Raw genomic sequence first — 16,848 nt, forward strand, 5'->3', positions numbered from 1 at the left:
TGATGTGCCTTTGTGGACATGTTACAGTAAATGTTCTGACTTGGATATCATATGAGTTATGTGTATTGAGGCTTTAATTTGAAACATATGAAGTCTATAATTCACAGATTTTGCATAGGCTACTACAGCTGCTGTGTGTTTGCAGAGTTGGAAAGAGTAAAAAGGGAAAGGCTGTGAAGTGTGTGTGTGTGTGTGTGTGTGTGTGTGTGTGTGTGTGTGTGTGTGTGTGTGTGTGTGTGTGTGTGTGTGTGTGTGTGTGTGTGTGCGAGAGAGACAGTATATGTGCAAGCTTTTGAAGTGTCTATGTGTGCTGTGTCATGCATGGAGCCGATGAATGGGATTAGATATGGCTAACAGCTCAGCACTGGCCCTAACTGGCTTGAACAAGGCAGAGTTACACACACTCACACACACACACACAACCACAAACACATTTGTGTGCATTTATGAGAACCTTCACTAAATGTACACTCCCGAGAACCATTAAAACCACTGCCTAACCTTAACTAAGCACTAGTAGTGGAGTTATGGAACCTACAGATAAAGCAAACAATAACATATGAAAGTGTCAGTTTTTACTGGTATTGTGGAAGATTGTGACTCCTGATATGCACAAATCAGGAAGATTTTTAGAAGTCGACAAACTGGCCAAGAATTAGCCATGTCTGCATGGCAGATGCTTCCTACCAGTATATATTAAACTAATAAGACCTGGGCAATGACTGGCTTTGTCAAAAACAATACACTTTACAAGGTGTTGCCAGCAGATTTTGTTCTCAGTAATAACAACAACGTTCATAGCAGTCGGTTTCAGAGTAGCTATTCTGCAGCTGCCTCTTAGCACAGAAAAACAGGTAATGCCAGCTAGCTAACACTATTAGAGCAGTGGTGTTCACGTAGCTAAATTAATTCAGGGTCTTTACCTTACAATATAAAACACCTTGAGGTGACGGTTGCCGTGATTTGGCGCTACATAAATATAAGCTGAATTATTCTGAATTCAGTCAGCTAACTGTGCAATCTATTTTGTAAAATATAATGTAAGCTGTTTAACTGGATCAATATAACCGTTTGCATCAAAAGTTAGCATCACAAACAGAAAAACTAAAATAGCCTCTTCATTATATCCTCTGTAGTGGACAAAATGAGTTAAACTGAAAGATATAAGACATCGTCTTCAGCAACTGGGCTCAGTATAGTAGGTACTGTTACTAAGATTAGTATTTTGGCTAATTGAAAACACATTGGCTCTTACTCTAACACACTCAGCTCAACTGATTTTGACTGAAGCTTTTACGTGGACTCACGCCCTCTAGCCATCCATGCAGAACTGCAGTCTGTAAATCCTACACCACAAACCTCCCAGCGCACCTAACAATTCAAATTTTAGAGTATACAGTATGAGGAGAAACTATATTTCAAATATCTTTTATTAGGAGCAAATATCATAGTTGTTACAAATTAACAAAACTTATGCCCCTTTTTTTCTCTAAACTAACAAAACAGGTAATTAAACAACAACAACAACAACAACAACACCAAAAAAAAAAAAAAAAAAAAAAAAAAAAAAAAACCACAACCGCCCATTATGGGTCCCGATCCCCCGACTGCCAGAAAAGAAAAGTTTATATTTTCCCAAGGTATGTAAGTAAAGGGTGCCAGATTAATTCAAAATCTTTTACATTGTCATTCATAATATATCTTATTTTTTCAAGATGAAGAGTATTTGTAAGTTCTGTAAGCCACATCTTTAATACAGGAATCTGATTCCTGAGAAACTATATGTTATTGCTATTAATTAATACTGCAAGTAAAACTGTTGATTAGAAAAATGTGTCATATACAAAAAAGCACTCATGTTGGGATGTAGCTCACTTTAATACATTAATGTGCTGGGTGAGGCGGAGCTAAATTCTGTAAAATAGAGTATTTAATGTCATATATATATATATATATATATATATATATATATATATATATATATATATATAGTTATTTTAAACTTATGACCTTTAACTAATTTTTAAAGCATAAAAAGCCAGGTGAACAAGTGAGGATCAGCCAAAATATAGTGACTTTGAAAAGATGTCCTCACTAGTCAGGTCTAAAATTTGGTTCAGAGGGCGCACACCCTGTCCTGATTTGCACTGAAAACCCTTCTAGCTCCTATAATTAGAATGTTGAATGCGTATACATAATGCTAATACTTTGAATCGGGATGCTAGGAGACATGTGACGTCACCCACTGATGATGTCATCAGGCCCACCGATGTCACTGCAGCTATTTTTGGCGGTCGAGTTGTGACATGGAGGCATATCACGATTTACATGAGTAATACGGCATGATAATGACTGGCAGGCTGCGCAAGCTCCCCCTGTGCGTGTAGCACACACACACACACACACACACACACACACACACACAAACACGTGCTCCCACTCACACAGGCACGTGCAAACACACATCTGCAGGGTGGTGTTTGTTTTCATTATTCTGTTCTTCTTCCTCCATTTAAATAAATGCAGTTTGTTTCCTAAAAATGATTCGTTCGTCAGCCCTGCATGGACGCACGCACGCACACACACACATACACAGATAGTTATTCCCCTGAAGCTGTTTTGCTGAGTTCCCACTACCACATGTTCTTTGCTGCTGGGCTCTCCCACGTGGGCGAAGCTGTGTGTTAGATGTTTGTGTGTGAGTGTGTGTGTGTGTGTGTGTGTGTGTGTGTGTGTGTGTGTGTGTGTGTGTGTGTGTGTGTGTGTGTGTGTATGGGAGACAGAAAGAGTGAGCAGATTGTTCCAGCATGGTTAGTGCACAGTGTGTATGGGAAACACCCCACTTTGGAGAATGAGCGAGTGAGTAGGTGGTGGGCTGATCGATGAGTGTGTTCACTTTGTAGCTTGCTGAGCTAACGTGTGTGTGTGTGTGTGAGAGAGAGAGAGAGAGAGAGAGAGAGAGAGAGAGAGAGAGAGTGAAAGTAATTGGGGTGTGTGTGTGCGTGTGTGTGTGTGTGGGGGGGGGGGGGGTTCAAGTGTACTGTAACTGTAGATTATGTGTACACACATAACACAGCTCTCTGTGTGTGTAGGTGTGTGTGTGAACCCAAGGAGCTCCCATGGTGGTGTCCACCCCCATCTCTATAATTCAGCCACAATTACAAGGCTCTCCTCTGCTGCAGCTAATGAAACCATAAGTCAGCCAGAGACACACACACAAACACACACACACTCACTCACACACACACAAACACACACCACTGCAGCAGAACCAGCCAAGCAATTGGAGAAATGAATGGAAGATGAAAGTGTAATACATAGAAAGAAAAAGAAAAGCTGTTTGAAAGCAGCAAGGCGAATGTGTTGGTTTGTGTGTATGTCTGTGTGCCTGCTCTGCCATCTGATTGTGTATTCCATCTGAATTATAGTCCTCAGTACATATTGTGCTGGTGTGGATGTAGGAATGACCTAATGTCTCAAAAAGTGTTGCTTAACTTTGCTCATATGCACAGATTCTGGAAATGAGAAATCCAAACTGGAGAAAAAGTCTTATATTATGCAGCTATTGGCACGTTTAGTGAGATGAAATGTCAAACAGCTGACAATTGCTGGACTGATGTGTAGTATAGGAGCATCAACAGCAATAGTATGATCATTGCCATTCTCTACTTCCTCCTCTGAATGATTGTTTCTCCATGTGCAGCAATAATGCAAAGCCTTACTCTCTTCTAATTTCGAAACACTAAACCAATAGTGTTGCACGGTCCAACGGGGGAACGTAGAAACAATATTATGAACCAATTTCATGCTGATAATTAGCACACAGGTGCTCTGTTCAGGGTGTACACTGCCTCTCGTCCAGTTATGAGCTAAGACAGCCACTAACTCCTTCGGCATGTATGAGGGGGTATAGATAAATAGGCTGAGATATGCAGATAATAAGCTGTTGATCCCCTCACCAGTGGCACGCACAAACTGTAATGTCAGCTGCAATTGTTCTCACATGGAAGCCAGTGAAGACAAATTGCTCATTGGTATTTTTCATTTGCTTTCTGATTGTCTTCAGTAAATATCTGTTGTATTCCTCAGCCATAACATGTCCATATGATGAGACTTCTGGAGGTGCTCTGTAGAGTCCAAATCCTTTGTTCTTGTTGGTTGCAGTGTGTTGCCTCTATGGATTGGGTTTTGAGATGTTTGGAAGCAGGTTAATGACCACTGGCACCCTGTGCACTTCACAGATGAGAGCAGGTTCACCGTGAGCACATGTGCCAGACGTAAAAGGGTCTAAAGAAGTCACAAAGAACGTTGCGCTTTCTGTAACATTGCCTGTAACGTTGGTCAAAGGACTTGACTGGGCTCCACGCTTACATTACCTAAATCCAATAGAAGACCTCTGGGAAATTTCCTTTAATTTTTGGAACACTGTATAATAAAATTGATGAATTCATTTTTGGTACAACAATACTCTGTGCAACAAATACGGAAGATATTTCTGGAAAGTTGGACTTTGTGGTGCTCTGTCTGACTTTTGGTGTTTGGCGTACTTTGATAAGAAACGGTGGCCTCGAGATAGATCAAATCACAACAGGTGGGAAAAAGTTTGCTTGTTTAACAAAGAAAATAAACCATACTGTATATGTCTCCTCACACTGCTGACACTAAAACTCATTCACTCTCAATTCAGCTCTCTCTGTCTGTCTCTGTGCCATGATGTGCTTGGTGGCAGGGTGCGCCTGGAGGCCAGCGCATTTAAAAATTCTCCTTTTTTAACTCCCTGCCTTCTGCTTAAAGTGTAGGTGCAGGGAGGGAAACAGAGGGAGAGGGATCGCTGGAGGCAAAGCAGCTTCACAGAGAAGTGAAAGCCTGCAGTCTTTGCACTTCTCCTCTCTTCTCTTCTTTTCCCTCTCTTTCTTCTCTTTATTTCTTTTTCTTTTCCTTTCCCTATTTAGCCCTTTATTCTCCTTGAATCCTATAATTATACATGCAGTGTATGTTAAAAAAAACCTGCAGTGCCACAGCATGCTTACTGCAACTTTGTTTCTTTTCTTCCTTATCTATGAAACCCACTCCTGCTCTTGCTCTCTTTCTCTCTTGATTCTGATTATTCACTTTTTTATGGCACAAATTAACATGAAATCAGCCATAGTGGTAAAATACAAAAAAAAAAAAATATTTTCTACTTTCAATCGAGTCAACTGGAAAATGTAAAAATGTTGTCAGAGTGTTGTCATATTTTGCTCACCGGGTAAAACCAAGAAGTTTATTTAAGCATGTCATACTTCTCTCTGAATCCATTGTGTCAGAATTTACATAACCACTTATGTCATTGTAAAGTATGTTGTATGCCACAATGCCAAACCTGACAGGTTTGATAGTGCTAGCTAACGTAGCTGCGTAGTAGCTTAGCAAAATGCCAATCTGATAACAAAGTGCAGCCTTTTATTTTAATAATGAGAAATGACAAACAGAAAAAGTATTGAACAAGCAGGCACGGAAAGTCATGACACTACCTGAAATCTATCAATAATTAGAAATCAATCCTGCCACTTAGACCAAATTAATATCAGCTGGTTCAGTCCCATCTGAGGGCCTATAAAAAGGTGTCTCATGTCATGACAGGTAAAACCAGTGAGCTCTCTCAAGACCTTTACAACCTTATTGTTGTAAAACATACTGACGGCATTGGTTACAGAAGAATTTCTAAATTACAGAAGGTTCCAGGTGCTCTCTGCAAGATTTCAGTCACAGGAGTGAAAAGAATTCTCAGAAGACTGGAATCAGCATGTACCATTTTTTCAAAGCAAATAAGTAATACACTCAAACCAGATGGCATTTTGGTGCAGGATGCTGTGGTAGCCATGCTGGTACAGTTTTGAACAACACTGTCACCAGTAAAGCACCCCCACACCATCATACCTCCCCCTCCATGCTTCACAGTGGGAACCATGGATGTAGAGACCATCAATTCACCGTGGGTGGAGCCAAAGATCTCACATATGGACTCATCAGACCAAAGCACAGATTTCCACTGGTCTAATGTCCATTTCTTGTGATTCTTGGCCCAAACAAATCTCTGCTGCTTGTTGTTTTCTTTAGTAGTGGGTTCTTCTGTCTTTGGACTTCTGCATCTCAGCTTCTTGCAGTAGTCTGTTTTCACACGTGCTCTGAATGATTTGTACATATACTGGCTCCTGTAAAGACAAAGAAAAGGCTGAACAGATTAAAATAACCCTACTGTAAAGATGAGAAAAGTTGTGCAGAGTAAAATAGAACCAGTCTGTCAAAATTTAGCAATAGGTCTATGTCGGAATCCGGACTGTGGTCTGGTCCCGCTATCGGTGACCGAGGAGCTAGCGGAACGCATTGTGCCAACAAGTGTCCTCACAGCAAAAGCAAAATCGTGTGTGTGTGGTATAGGTATTACTCATGTTGTCACTGTAAAGCTTACAGTGACGCAGCCGTAACCCTTACTGACTAGTTGGCAACTCCCTAGCAGCGTCCATTCACTATGGAAAAATCCATATTGCCAAATTAGTTGGCAAATGTTTGCTGGAGGTTGCTGGTTGCCGCTGAGTGCTGCTAAGAGATTGCTGCAGGCGCCCATAGTTTCCATGGAAGAGGCCAACTTGTTTGCAAACACAGCCTAACTCTTTTAGAGGCACAGTTTTTACTTTGAAGGCAAAAATTCTCTGTTTCTTGCATTTTTAAAGTTGCATTGTCGCTTATAGTTGTTTGTGTCAACAGAAACATAGTTGCAGTTGTGGCAATGTCCTAGTGACCAAAGCTATTAAAATTATCAGTGCAGAATTGTATACTTCTTTGACAAATTTCTACTAATGACTATCAACAACCTCCAGCAACCACTTGCCAACTGGTTGGAGAATATATATTTTTCCCTAGTAACCGGTCATTAGGTCACCGATCTGTAGGCCTGCAAGACTGGGGCTTTAGCAGTTGATTTCAGAGTGACACCCAGCAACCACTTTACTGACTAGTTGGCCACTTTACAGCAACCAGCCAGTCAGGGAATACTCATTTTGTTCCCAACCTCTCAACCAGTGGTTGAGAGGTTGTCACCACCTGTCTCTAGGCCTGTGTGACTAGGGTCTTGGGCAGGCAGTAGTTAGTAGTAGTAGTAGTTAGTAGTAGTTAAGGCTGGACTGATTCTCCAGGAGTGCAACTCAGTGTAATATCCTCTGAAGTCATGTTTACATGACTGTGAGTGAATGTGACAGAAGGCAACTTTGCCTATTCTTTGAATATGTGTGTGTCTTTGTGTACGTACAGTGTGCACCTGGTATGAAGGATTTCCACCTTGAAGACGATTTGCACTGACAGCACATGAAGAAGAGGTGATGGGGTTAAAACAAATAGGAGGGAGAAGAGTAGGAGGAAGAGGAGGAGGGGAATCTTGGTGCAGTTCCAACTCTGAGGTCACCTTAATATTTGATCTGCTTCAGTGGATGAAACGGTCAGAGAGCAGCTGTAATAGAGAGTTGGAGGGAGAGAGAAATGCAGGATTAAAAACAAAATGAGGGAGGGAAAAGAAAACCAATATGGGAGCTACTGACATTAGAAACAATACCAGGGACAAGACCTGCTCTTTGTTCATTTTAAGGACCTTTGAGCAAAGCAATGGAGGCAAACTCTGGTTTATTACAGCCAGCATTGTTTTGCCTTTGCTTTGTGACCATAATTTCGAGAGACATAGGATGTAAAGTCAGGTCAAAGGTCTGCAAAATTGCAGCTGTTTACAATAAACACTTTAGTTAGTAGTTTCACAAGAAGCATATGAATAGTTTTTGCTTCACAGAGTCTCGCACATCTGGCTTTTAATGCTAGATTCATTGAAAACCAGAGCTTAGAATATTGGGACACTTTCAACAAGGGAAACGGAAATAACCTGAATGAGCTTGCTGAAATACAATCAAAATTTCAGAATCGTGACACTGGTCTCCTCAGAAACCGGCTCCATGACCACGGCAATGCCATGACAACCCTGAGGCCGATCAGGAAATCAGCAACGCAGATGGCAAATAGACAGATGATGAGGACAGACACATACAGAGAGATGGGGCGATAAAGGGATGACGAGGGGTTTCATGGAGGGAGACAGACACAATGCCCATTGGAGGATCTGATACAGATAGAAAAAGAGGAAAAGCGGCAAGGAAGTTAAACAAAGTAATAACAATAATATTATATACAGGGCAATAAAAGATCCCTCTTTAGGATCATATCAAGGATTTGTTGTACCGAGGCACTCCAAAGTGGTAATTCGGCCTACTGCTGAGATTTGTGCAAGCAAATGTTGTACACTGCTTTAAGCATAATTTTTTTCAAAGTCATCATACCATAACAGGATGATATCAGATATGGTGCTTAACCCCTTCCACACTGGAAGTCCCTGTCTTGCAACCTGGGTGTAGAATTGTTTAAAAAAAGTCACTGAAGAACACGAGACACAAGTTTTTATTACATAAAAAAACAGGGTTCAAGTTGTTAAAAGTATTTCCTGTTGTGCTGTCAAGTGCAGCATTGCTACTGAAAGAGAAATTCAGATTACCTTTACAAATGGGAAATTTCTGTTACTGATGATCATTGTTTGAGGTTTAATAGTCCAAAAGCAAAGCATGAAAGCAGCTATTTCTCTGAAACCTTTCATACTTTGTTAGCTTCTGGTTAAAAGATTTGTATTTGTTTATATCTCGTGCCATACAAGGAACTAATTTCAGTGTGTCCACAGATGACAATTATGGTAACTATTTTTTGCCTTGATGCATGTGTGCAGGTGCTGTACGAGCCTCCAGTATCTTCCCCATCCTGAGTGTGATCCTGCTCTTCATGGGGGGGCTGTGCATCGCCGCAAGCGAGTTCTACAAGTCACGGCACAACATCATCCTCAGCGCCGGCATCCTCTTCGTCTCTGCAGGTATTAAGGGAAATAGGAAAACAGGCAGACTTACCAGGAGATATAACAGTCAAAGTGGGTGAGCAGATGGAGGTAAACATTAAGAAGAAGCAAGTTAGAGGCGGTAAAATCTTTGTGGATGTATGAAAGGGCAGATGAAAAAGAAGCTGACCAAAGAGCCAGCAGAAGTTAAAAACTATACTGATATACTGGGAGAAAAGGGAAGAGGAGCATATTAAGCAAATATTAAGAAATGTTTCTGTTGGACTTGATGATTTTATGTTACCACTGTGAAAAATAATAGATATATAGATTATACAGTGGTATGATTTACTTTACTACTAGGAAAGTGATTGAAAGTGAAAACACACCGGCTAGTCCACCTCTCAATGGCTTAAGAAAAACAATAGGAAGACTTAGAAGTGGCCTTGTCCTTGCCTGAATCAGGTTGAGATGCTGTGGCATGATCTTAAAAAGGTGGTTCATGCTCAAAAACCCTCCAATGTGGCTGAATTACAACAATTCTTCAAAGATGAGTGGGCCGAAATTCCTCCACAGGGCTGTAAAAGATTCATTGCCAGTGATCACAAATGCTTGATCACAAAAGTTTGATTGCAGTTGCTGCTGCTTAGGGTGGACCAACCAGTTATTAGGTTTAGGGGGCAATGACTTTTTCACACAGGACCAAGTAGGTTTGGATTTTTTTCCCTCTTAATAATAAACACCTTCATTTTGAAACTTCTGTTTAAATTTGTTTAATGATCTGAAACATTTAAGTGTGACAAACCTACCCCCCCACACACACACACACACACACAAAACAAAACAAAAAAAACAGGAGGGCAAACACTTTTTCACACCCCTGTATAGGGATGGGTATTGATAAGATTTTCACGATTCCGATTCCATTTTCGATTCTGTTTAACGATTCGATTCTTTATCGATTCTCTTATCGATTCTCTTATGGATTCTCTTATCGATTCTCTTATCGATTTTTTTTTTTTTTTTAAAAAGGAGAACACACAGGTCGATTAGCTTAGAACGTTGTTTTATATCTTCTCTTTGAACAAGATAGAAATTTAGGAGTAGCATGGCCTTACAAACCCAACAGTGAGGTCTTAAGAGATCCACAGCCTACGGCTCTTCAATGGGGTGTCACAGGGTCCCCGGGAAAAAAAATTGTAAATGTAAAATAATAAAATAAATATTCTTCTGTAGCAATAACAAAGTATAACAAATTATTCTTGAGCAATAACACAAGAATATCCAGTAATGTCCCTGCCTACAATTAAACACATTCACTTACCGAAAATAAGGGGCATCTGCTGTGACAAACGGGTGCAAGCCTTTGACCACAAACTTAGTCACTGCTCGGTGACATTCGTCTATCCTGGCCTAAAAGGAGACGCTACCGGTAGACTGCATCGAGAACTGCCAGCATCTGAGCCAGCCAGACTCTGTCTGTCTCTCTCATCATGGTCACCTAAATGCACAGTAATGGCAGGTTTTGTAATAAGGCAGATCGCGCTAACATAATATGCACTGTTAGTTGATTATTTACCCGCCGGATTAACGGGAGAGGACGTGCAAACGTTACCGCTGCTGCTGGGTTGAGATTCACGAGTCCGGAGCGGAATTAAAAACACGACATTCATTTGAGGTTATCGCGTGTTTTGTGAGCAAATGCTTTTGCATATTCGTAGTGTTTCCTCCCTTAAATGAAATATCTACTTTGCAAGTATTGCAAGTTGCCCTGTTGTCATCCGTTCTCGTAAAGTATGACCAAACTTTTGAGCGTTTGAGCCGCTTAGGCGCCCTGCCAGGTAAATGACGCTCCGCAACGCGGTGACGTCATTCGGGGCGACTGGAATCGATAAGGGAATCGTTTGCAAAAATGGCAAACAATTCCAAGGAATTGAAACAGTGTGAACTGGTTCTCAACAAGAATCGGTTTTCGATACCCATCCCTACCCCTGTATATCTATATACATGTGCTGACTAACCACTTTTTTAATTACACCTTGGTAGTACAGAACTATTTCATTCTTCATGGCACAGTTTCATCAAAGTGCTGGAAACATTGCTCAGAGGTTTTGGTCCATATTGACATGATAGCATCAAACAGTTGCTGTAGATTTGATGGCTGCACATCCATGATATGAATCTCCCATTTTAGCAAATCCTAAAGGTGCTCTTTTGAGTTGAGATCTGGTGACTGTGAACTCATTGTCATGATCACGAAAACACTTTGAAATGATTGTGACATGGCTTGTTGTCCTGCTGGAAGCAGCCATCAGAAGATGTGTACACTGTGGTCATTTTCTTTCAGAGACACATTTCTCTGTTTCAGATCATTCTCAGGAAACCTTAGAGTTGGTTATGCAGGAAAATCCAAGAAAATCAGGAGTTTTTAAAATACCTCAACCAGCCTGCCTGTCACCAACAACCATGCCACACTTAAATCAGCTTTATGCTCCCTTCTGATGCTCAGTCTGAACTTGACCGTGTCCATATTTATATATATATGGCCAAAAGTATTTGTTCGCACATCTAAACTTGGGTAACATCCCATTCTAAATTCATAGGGTTTAATATGAAGTTGACCCTTTGCAGCAATAACAGCTTCAACTCTTCTGGGAAAACTTTCCACAAGGTTTAGGAGTGTTTATGGGAATTTTTGATAATTCTTCCAGAAGCACATTTGTGAGGTCAGACATTGATGTGGGAAAAGAAGCCCTGGCTCACAGTCTAAGCTCTAAATCACCCCAAAGGTGTTCTGTCAGGTTGAGGTCAGGTCATTCAAGTTCTTCCACACCAAATTTGCTTATTCTTGGACCTTGCTTTGTGCACTGATGTGCAGTCATATTAGAACAGAAAGGAGCCATCCTCAAACTATTCCCATGAAGTTGGCAGCATGAAATTGTCCAAAATGTCCTGATATGCTGAAGCATTAAGAATTCCTTTCATTGGAACTAAGGGACAGAGCCCAACTCCCAACACCATAATCCCCCCTCCACCAAACTGCACTTGGCACAATACAGTCAGATAAGTACCGTTCTCCTGACAACCGCCAAACCCATGCTCGTCTATCAGAATGCCAGACGGAGAAGTGTGATGAACATGTCTGCACTGCTCTAGAGTCCAGTTGCACTGCATTATACAGCACCGCATCCGACACAAGACAAAGAGTGCAAGTTGCCATTTTGCCACAGAGTTTTTCTGATTGTGTATGTGTGTGTGTCTGTGCATGGTTCTAGGCCATGGCCTACTGTGCTGCACTAGATAACTAGTTCCCCTCCAAGTCAGAAGTGAGAGATGCAGTTCTGTCTCTCTCTCTCTCTTTCTCACTGTCTGCGTCTGACTCTCTCACCCTGTTGCTAGGCTAAGAGGAGGCCACTGGGATTACACTCTAAAAATAAGGTGTCCCTGATACTTTTTCTCTGATCCATCTCAATCAGGCCTACAAAGTCCTCACACCTCGGACTGCTGCTCTATGTCTTTGTGCAGAACTGTTTTCACCGTTTAGCTTTGTATTCGTCTTTTTTGTCTCTCTGGCTGTCTGTCCATGTCTGTGTCTATTTCTGGCTACACACACCCAGAATCCTGTTGTATGATGTTGAAAATACAGAAAGGGAGATAACAGAGAGCCTGACAAAGGATGTGAGTTGAAGCTCATTGGAGGCTGGGGGGAGATAGAGGAGGGTAAAATACGGAGGCACAGATGAAAACATTCAAATAAGACATAAGAAATAGAAGTGAACCTGCCCCAGTTTGGAAAAAAATCCTGCACTTTTGGGAATATGCTTTCTTTCAAGTATCACTGATTCTACTCATATTAATGCTGTTGCACATAGATGCACATTGCACATTGATAAATTACTAATTTATTTGAGGCATATTTATGGTTCTCTGCCATGCTCACTGATCAGCCACTTCAGCCATCAGATGTGAAGGACAGCTATTTGGCCACTTTCCTGGTGGATAACAATAGCAGTTGAAATGTAAACAAATTCAACATAAAAGCCTCAATTAAATATGAAAAGGTTGCTTTCTTATAATAATCATAAATGTCATTCTAGGCCCTGTGACTGCCTATTGAATCATTATACTTTCAGTGAAACACTACTATGTGTCAAAATAATGACAAATCATAATAAGTCATTTTAAGCTTTCAGAGGTTTGATTTTCCCCTCAGGGAAAATGTTCGGTATTAAAGACCTACACTTAGGTTTGCCAAATTACTTTTGTACGTCTGAAAATGGGGACTATGAATAAAAATGAATGTAGTTCCTAAACAGTTAATGTGATCCTTTTTGTTAAACCACTAAAATTAAAGCCGCACGTCTGCACTTCAATCACATGTCAACTATTTGATTTGAAATCCCCCGTGGTGGTGTACAGAGGCAAAACTACAAAAGCTGTGTAGTCCAAAAAACTTATGGACCCTACTGTACATGCTGAACTTGATTCAGCTGCTGCTGGTACCAGCTGTCCTAAATACAGTACTTGCTGGCCTCCATACAGAGAAAAGTTACAAAAATGTAGTCAGTCTGAGCAGACAGTGAAAAGTGTGGAGGAGGGTAAAAATTTTAAGAGGAAAATATAAATATGACATATGATGATCTTAATTTGACCTTATTTTATAACATATATGTTTTTGCATATTTACTTTGCATACACCGACATAACATTATGACCACTGACATGTGAAGTGAATTATGATGCTTATTTCTTCATCGTGGCACCTTTTAGTGGGTAGGATATATTAGGGAATAAGGGAACATTTTGTCTTTAAAGTGCACTATGAGAAGAAGCCAAGTGGGCGGAGGCAATGTGATGCTTTGGGCAACATTTTGAGATCATGTACACACTTTCATGGAAACAGTGTTCCCTGTTGTTTGAGGAGCACAACAGTAAGTTTGAGGTTCTGAATTGAATGGATGTGCTGGACAAACAAGTCCCATCCATGGAGGTTCAACCTTAAAACTTATAGGACTTAAAGGATCTGTTGCTAACACCTTAGTGCCAGACACCACAGCACACCTTCAGGGGTCTAGTGGAGTCCATGCCTCAATGGGACAGGACTGTTTTGGCAGCAAAAGGGGGATCAACACAATATTAGGGTGGTGGTCATAGTGTTACGCCTGTGAATATTTCATTATACTGAGGTTAATGTGTGCTTAACGTGTGGCTTTGTCTGCAATTGGCTGCATTTTAGCTCTTGAGCTAATCTCCGTCCCTCATTTCTTTACCCAGGCCTGAGCAACATTATAGGAATCATTGTGTACATATCAGCCAATGCTGGGGATCCTTCCAAGAGTGACTCCAAGAAGAACAGCTACTCCTACGGCTGGTCCTTCTACTTTGGCGCCCTCTCCTTCATCATGGCTGAAATGGTGGGTGTGCTGGCTGTGCACATGTTCATCGACCGACATCGGGAGCTGCGTGTGGGGGCACGAGCCGCCGACTACCTCCAAGGGGCAGCCATCACACGCATCCCAAGCTACCGCTACCGTTATCGACGCCGCTCGCGCTCTTCGTCCCGTTCTACAGATCCCTCGCACTCTCGCGAGGCATCGCCAGTGGGCCTGAAGGCCTTTGGGACGCTGCCCTCCACTGAGCTGTCCATGTACACGCTCCCCAAAGGCCAAACAGGCACTCCGACAGCCACCTATAACTCCACGGAGAGGGACCACAACTTCCTGCAGGTCCACAACTGCATCCAGAAGGACCTGAAAGACTCAGGTGGCCATAGCAACACCGCCAATCGGCGCACCACACCTGTATGAAAATGACACAGACATTAAGAGAAATCAGAGGAACTCTGGGGGGAAAGACAGATTGTGGCTTAAGGAGACAGAAAGAGAAAGAGGGCTCGAAAAGACTGAGGAGCGAGGGGTAGGCAACAGAGGGGAAGTTCTGAGAGCTCCACAGCGCCTCAGATAATCACAGAGTTTCTGTTTAATAAAAAGGAAATGGAGTAAAAATGCATAAAAAAAGAAACATGCATGATTTTCCCATGAACCATTGTTTAACAAGTTTTGAACATGTTTGTAAAGAGTTGAGGGGAAGGTCGGTGAAAGATGAGTGGGGATGGGGGGCATTCATGATGCTGGGTTGGGGTGGTTGGTGGTTGTCTCGGGGCTGTGGAACTGTGGAGTGGTGGGCTGGGCCAAACTGCCCATTTATAGGCGAACTTTATATTTTTTACTCTTCCTCAGTCTGATTGAAAGGCCCCATGGCCCTGCCTATGAACCAACCCTCGCACTACCATACCACAAGCCCCTCCCCCCCAACACACGCACCCTAAATTCCCTTATAAACCCTACTCCTTTCTTTAGTTACTGTATCTTCTTGATTTCATTCTTTATTCGCATTAATACTGTGAACCATTGCGGTACGGGATTTTAGCAGGGAGCATTTCAGGCCGCAAAAAAAAGAGAAAAAACCAAGAAAAAACACATAAGTTAATATATGTATTGATTATATATAAATATATGAACATATATGTTAATAAATCATGACTCGACTTCCCTGAAGCAAAAAATATCAAGAAAAAAATAAAAAAAGAAAGAAACAACGTAACCTACAATGAAACTAAACCGAGTCGTCATGGAAACTAAACCAAGACGGAGGATTCATTGTGACTGGCTCATTTGACGGGCAAAGGCTTCAGCCTACTTGATAAACTGGTATTGGTTAGCGTTAGACACATTATCACATTCTTTTACAACAACAACAAAATCGTTTGGCCTTCCGCCAAAACCCTGGCAGCCATCTTTGTTCAGGGTCAGCTAGAGGTGAGTTGGCCACTCTTGCTTTTGCCCCATACAGGGGTGGAGTGAAGAGAGAACTCTGGGTAATGGATGGTCTCTCTGCAAACTTGAAGATGACTATGGACAATGAATCGTCACTACTGCCAAAGACACAAAGTAGTGCGTGTGAGAACATGGCTACGAGTGAGCTGAAGCTAAGTGACTCCAAAAAAAAATTAAGAATTTACATGCATGCTAATCTAAAATCATCCGATCTGCTTTTAAGGAACCTATGTTTTGAACAACTGAACAATGATACTATGTAAGGGCAGTGGGAGTGAAAAAAGTAGTAATTAATGTTACAGTACTGTGTCAATTTCTATTTTTCTTTATCTTGTTTTTCTTTTTGAGTGGGTTATTTGGGGTGGGGTTTCATCATGCTTGAAACAAAAAAAAAACAACCTTTGAAAAACGTATCAAGGCTTTTTTTTTTAACAGAAGAGAATCTTATCTTGCCTTTTCATTTAATTTTATTTCCTCCATTACTTTGGACTTTCACACAGCCTTAGTCTCTTTCTTTATCTCATTTTCTTGTTCTTTGGTTTTGCTTTGTGTTGTTGTAAATGACAAATTAAAACAAAAAAACAAAAAAACATAATGTCTTTCAAGGTGCCAAAACTGAATGATTCTGAACTTGGATGCATCAAGTCCTGATGACAAATAAAAATTGAACCCCCCGTAGGGAACTGAATGAGTCTTTGTTGTATTATATCTGATCTAACGTGAACATGAAACATGAACATGTAGAAACAGAGACTACAAGCCCAACTGCTGTTGAAGATCTGGCTCTGGCTGCTGGGCTGGGGGTCAGCATGCACTCAGCTTTATCATCACTCTGGGTTTATGGCTAGCTTTGTGTTAGCATGCTGACTAAGTAGATACACCATACTTCAGTTTCTGCATTTTTGTTTGATTTATTTCCCTTGTAGCCATGGTGTGTAGATAACTTAAGAACCTTTGTAATGCATAATTGTAACCATAACGTAATTAATAAATATTAATACATTTAGTACAGTAACAGTAATGCACTAACGTTACATTACTGCATTACTGAAAAATATTTTGGGACTACAGTAATGCATTACTTTGGAACACATTATGCCCAGCACTGGTGATCAT

General features: G+C 41.2%; 1 protein-coding gene across 1 annotated transcript in view; it reads left to right on the plus strand.

Annotated features, from left to right (window-relative positions):
- Positions 1-16,415, plus strand: part of LOC134628951 (voltage-dependent calcium channel gamma-2 subunit-like) — a 68,861-nt gene extending 52,446 nt beyond the window's left edge. Inside the window, exons 3-4 of the mRNA XM_063475795.1 lie at positions 8,795-8,935; positions 14,171-16,415. Coding sequence (XP_063331865.1) covers positions 8,795-8,935; positions 14,171-14,703 — 674 coding nt within the window. The 3' untranslated portion in view covers positions 14,704-16,415. The remainder of the gene's footprint in view (positions 1-8,794; positions 8,936-14,170) is intronic.
- Positions 16,416-16,848: the final 433 nt, after the last annotated feature.

Source organism: Pelmatolapia mariae, linkage group LG6 (assembly GCF_036321145.2).
Source record: "Pelmatolapia mariae isolate MD_Pm_ZW linkage group LG6, Pm_UMD_F_2, whole genome shotgun sequence".
Classification (NCBI taxonomy): Eukaryota; Metazoa; Chordata; class Actinopteri; order Cichliformes; family Cichlidae; genus Pelmatolapia; species Pelmatolapia mariae.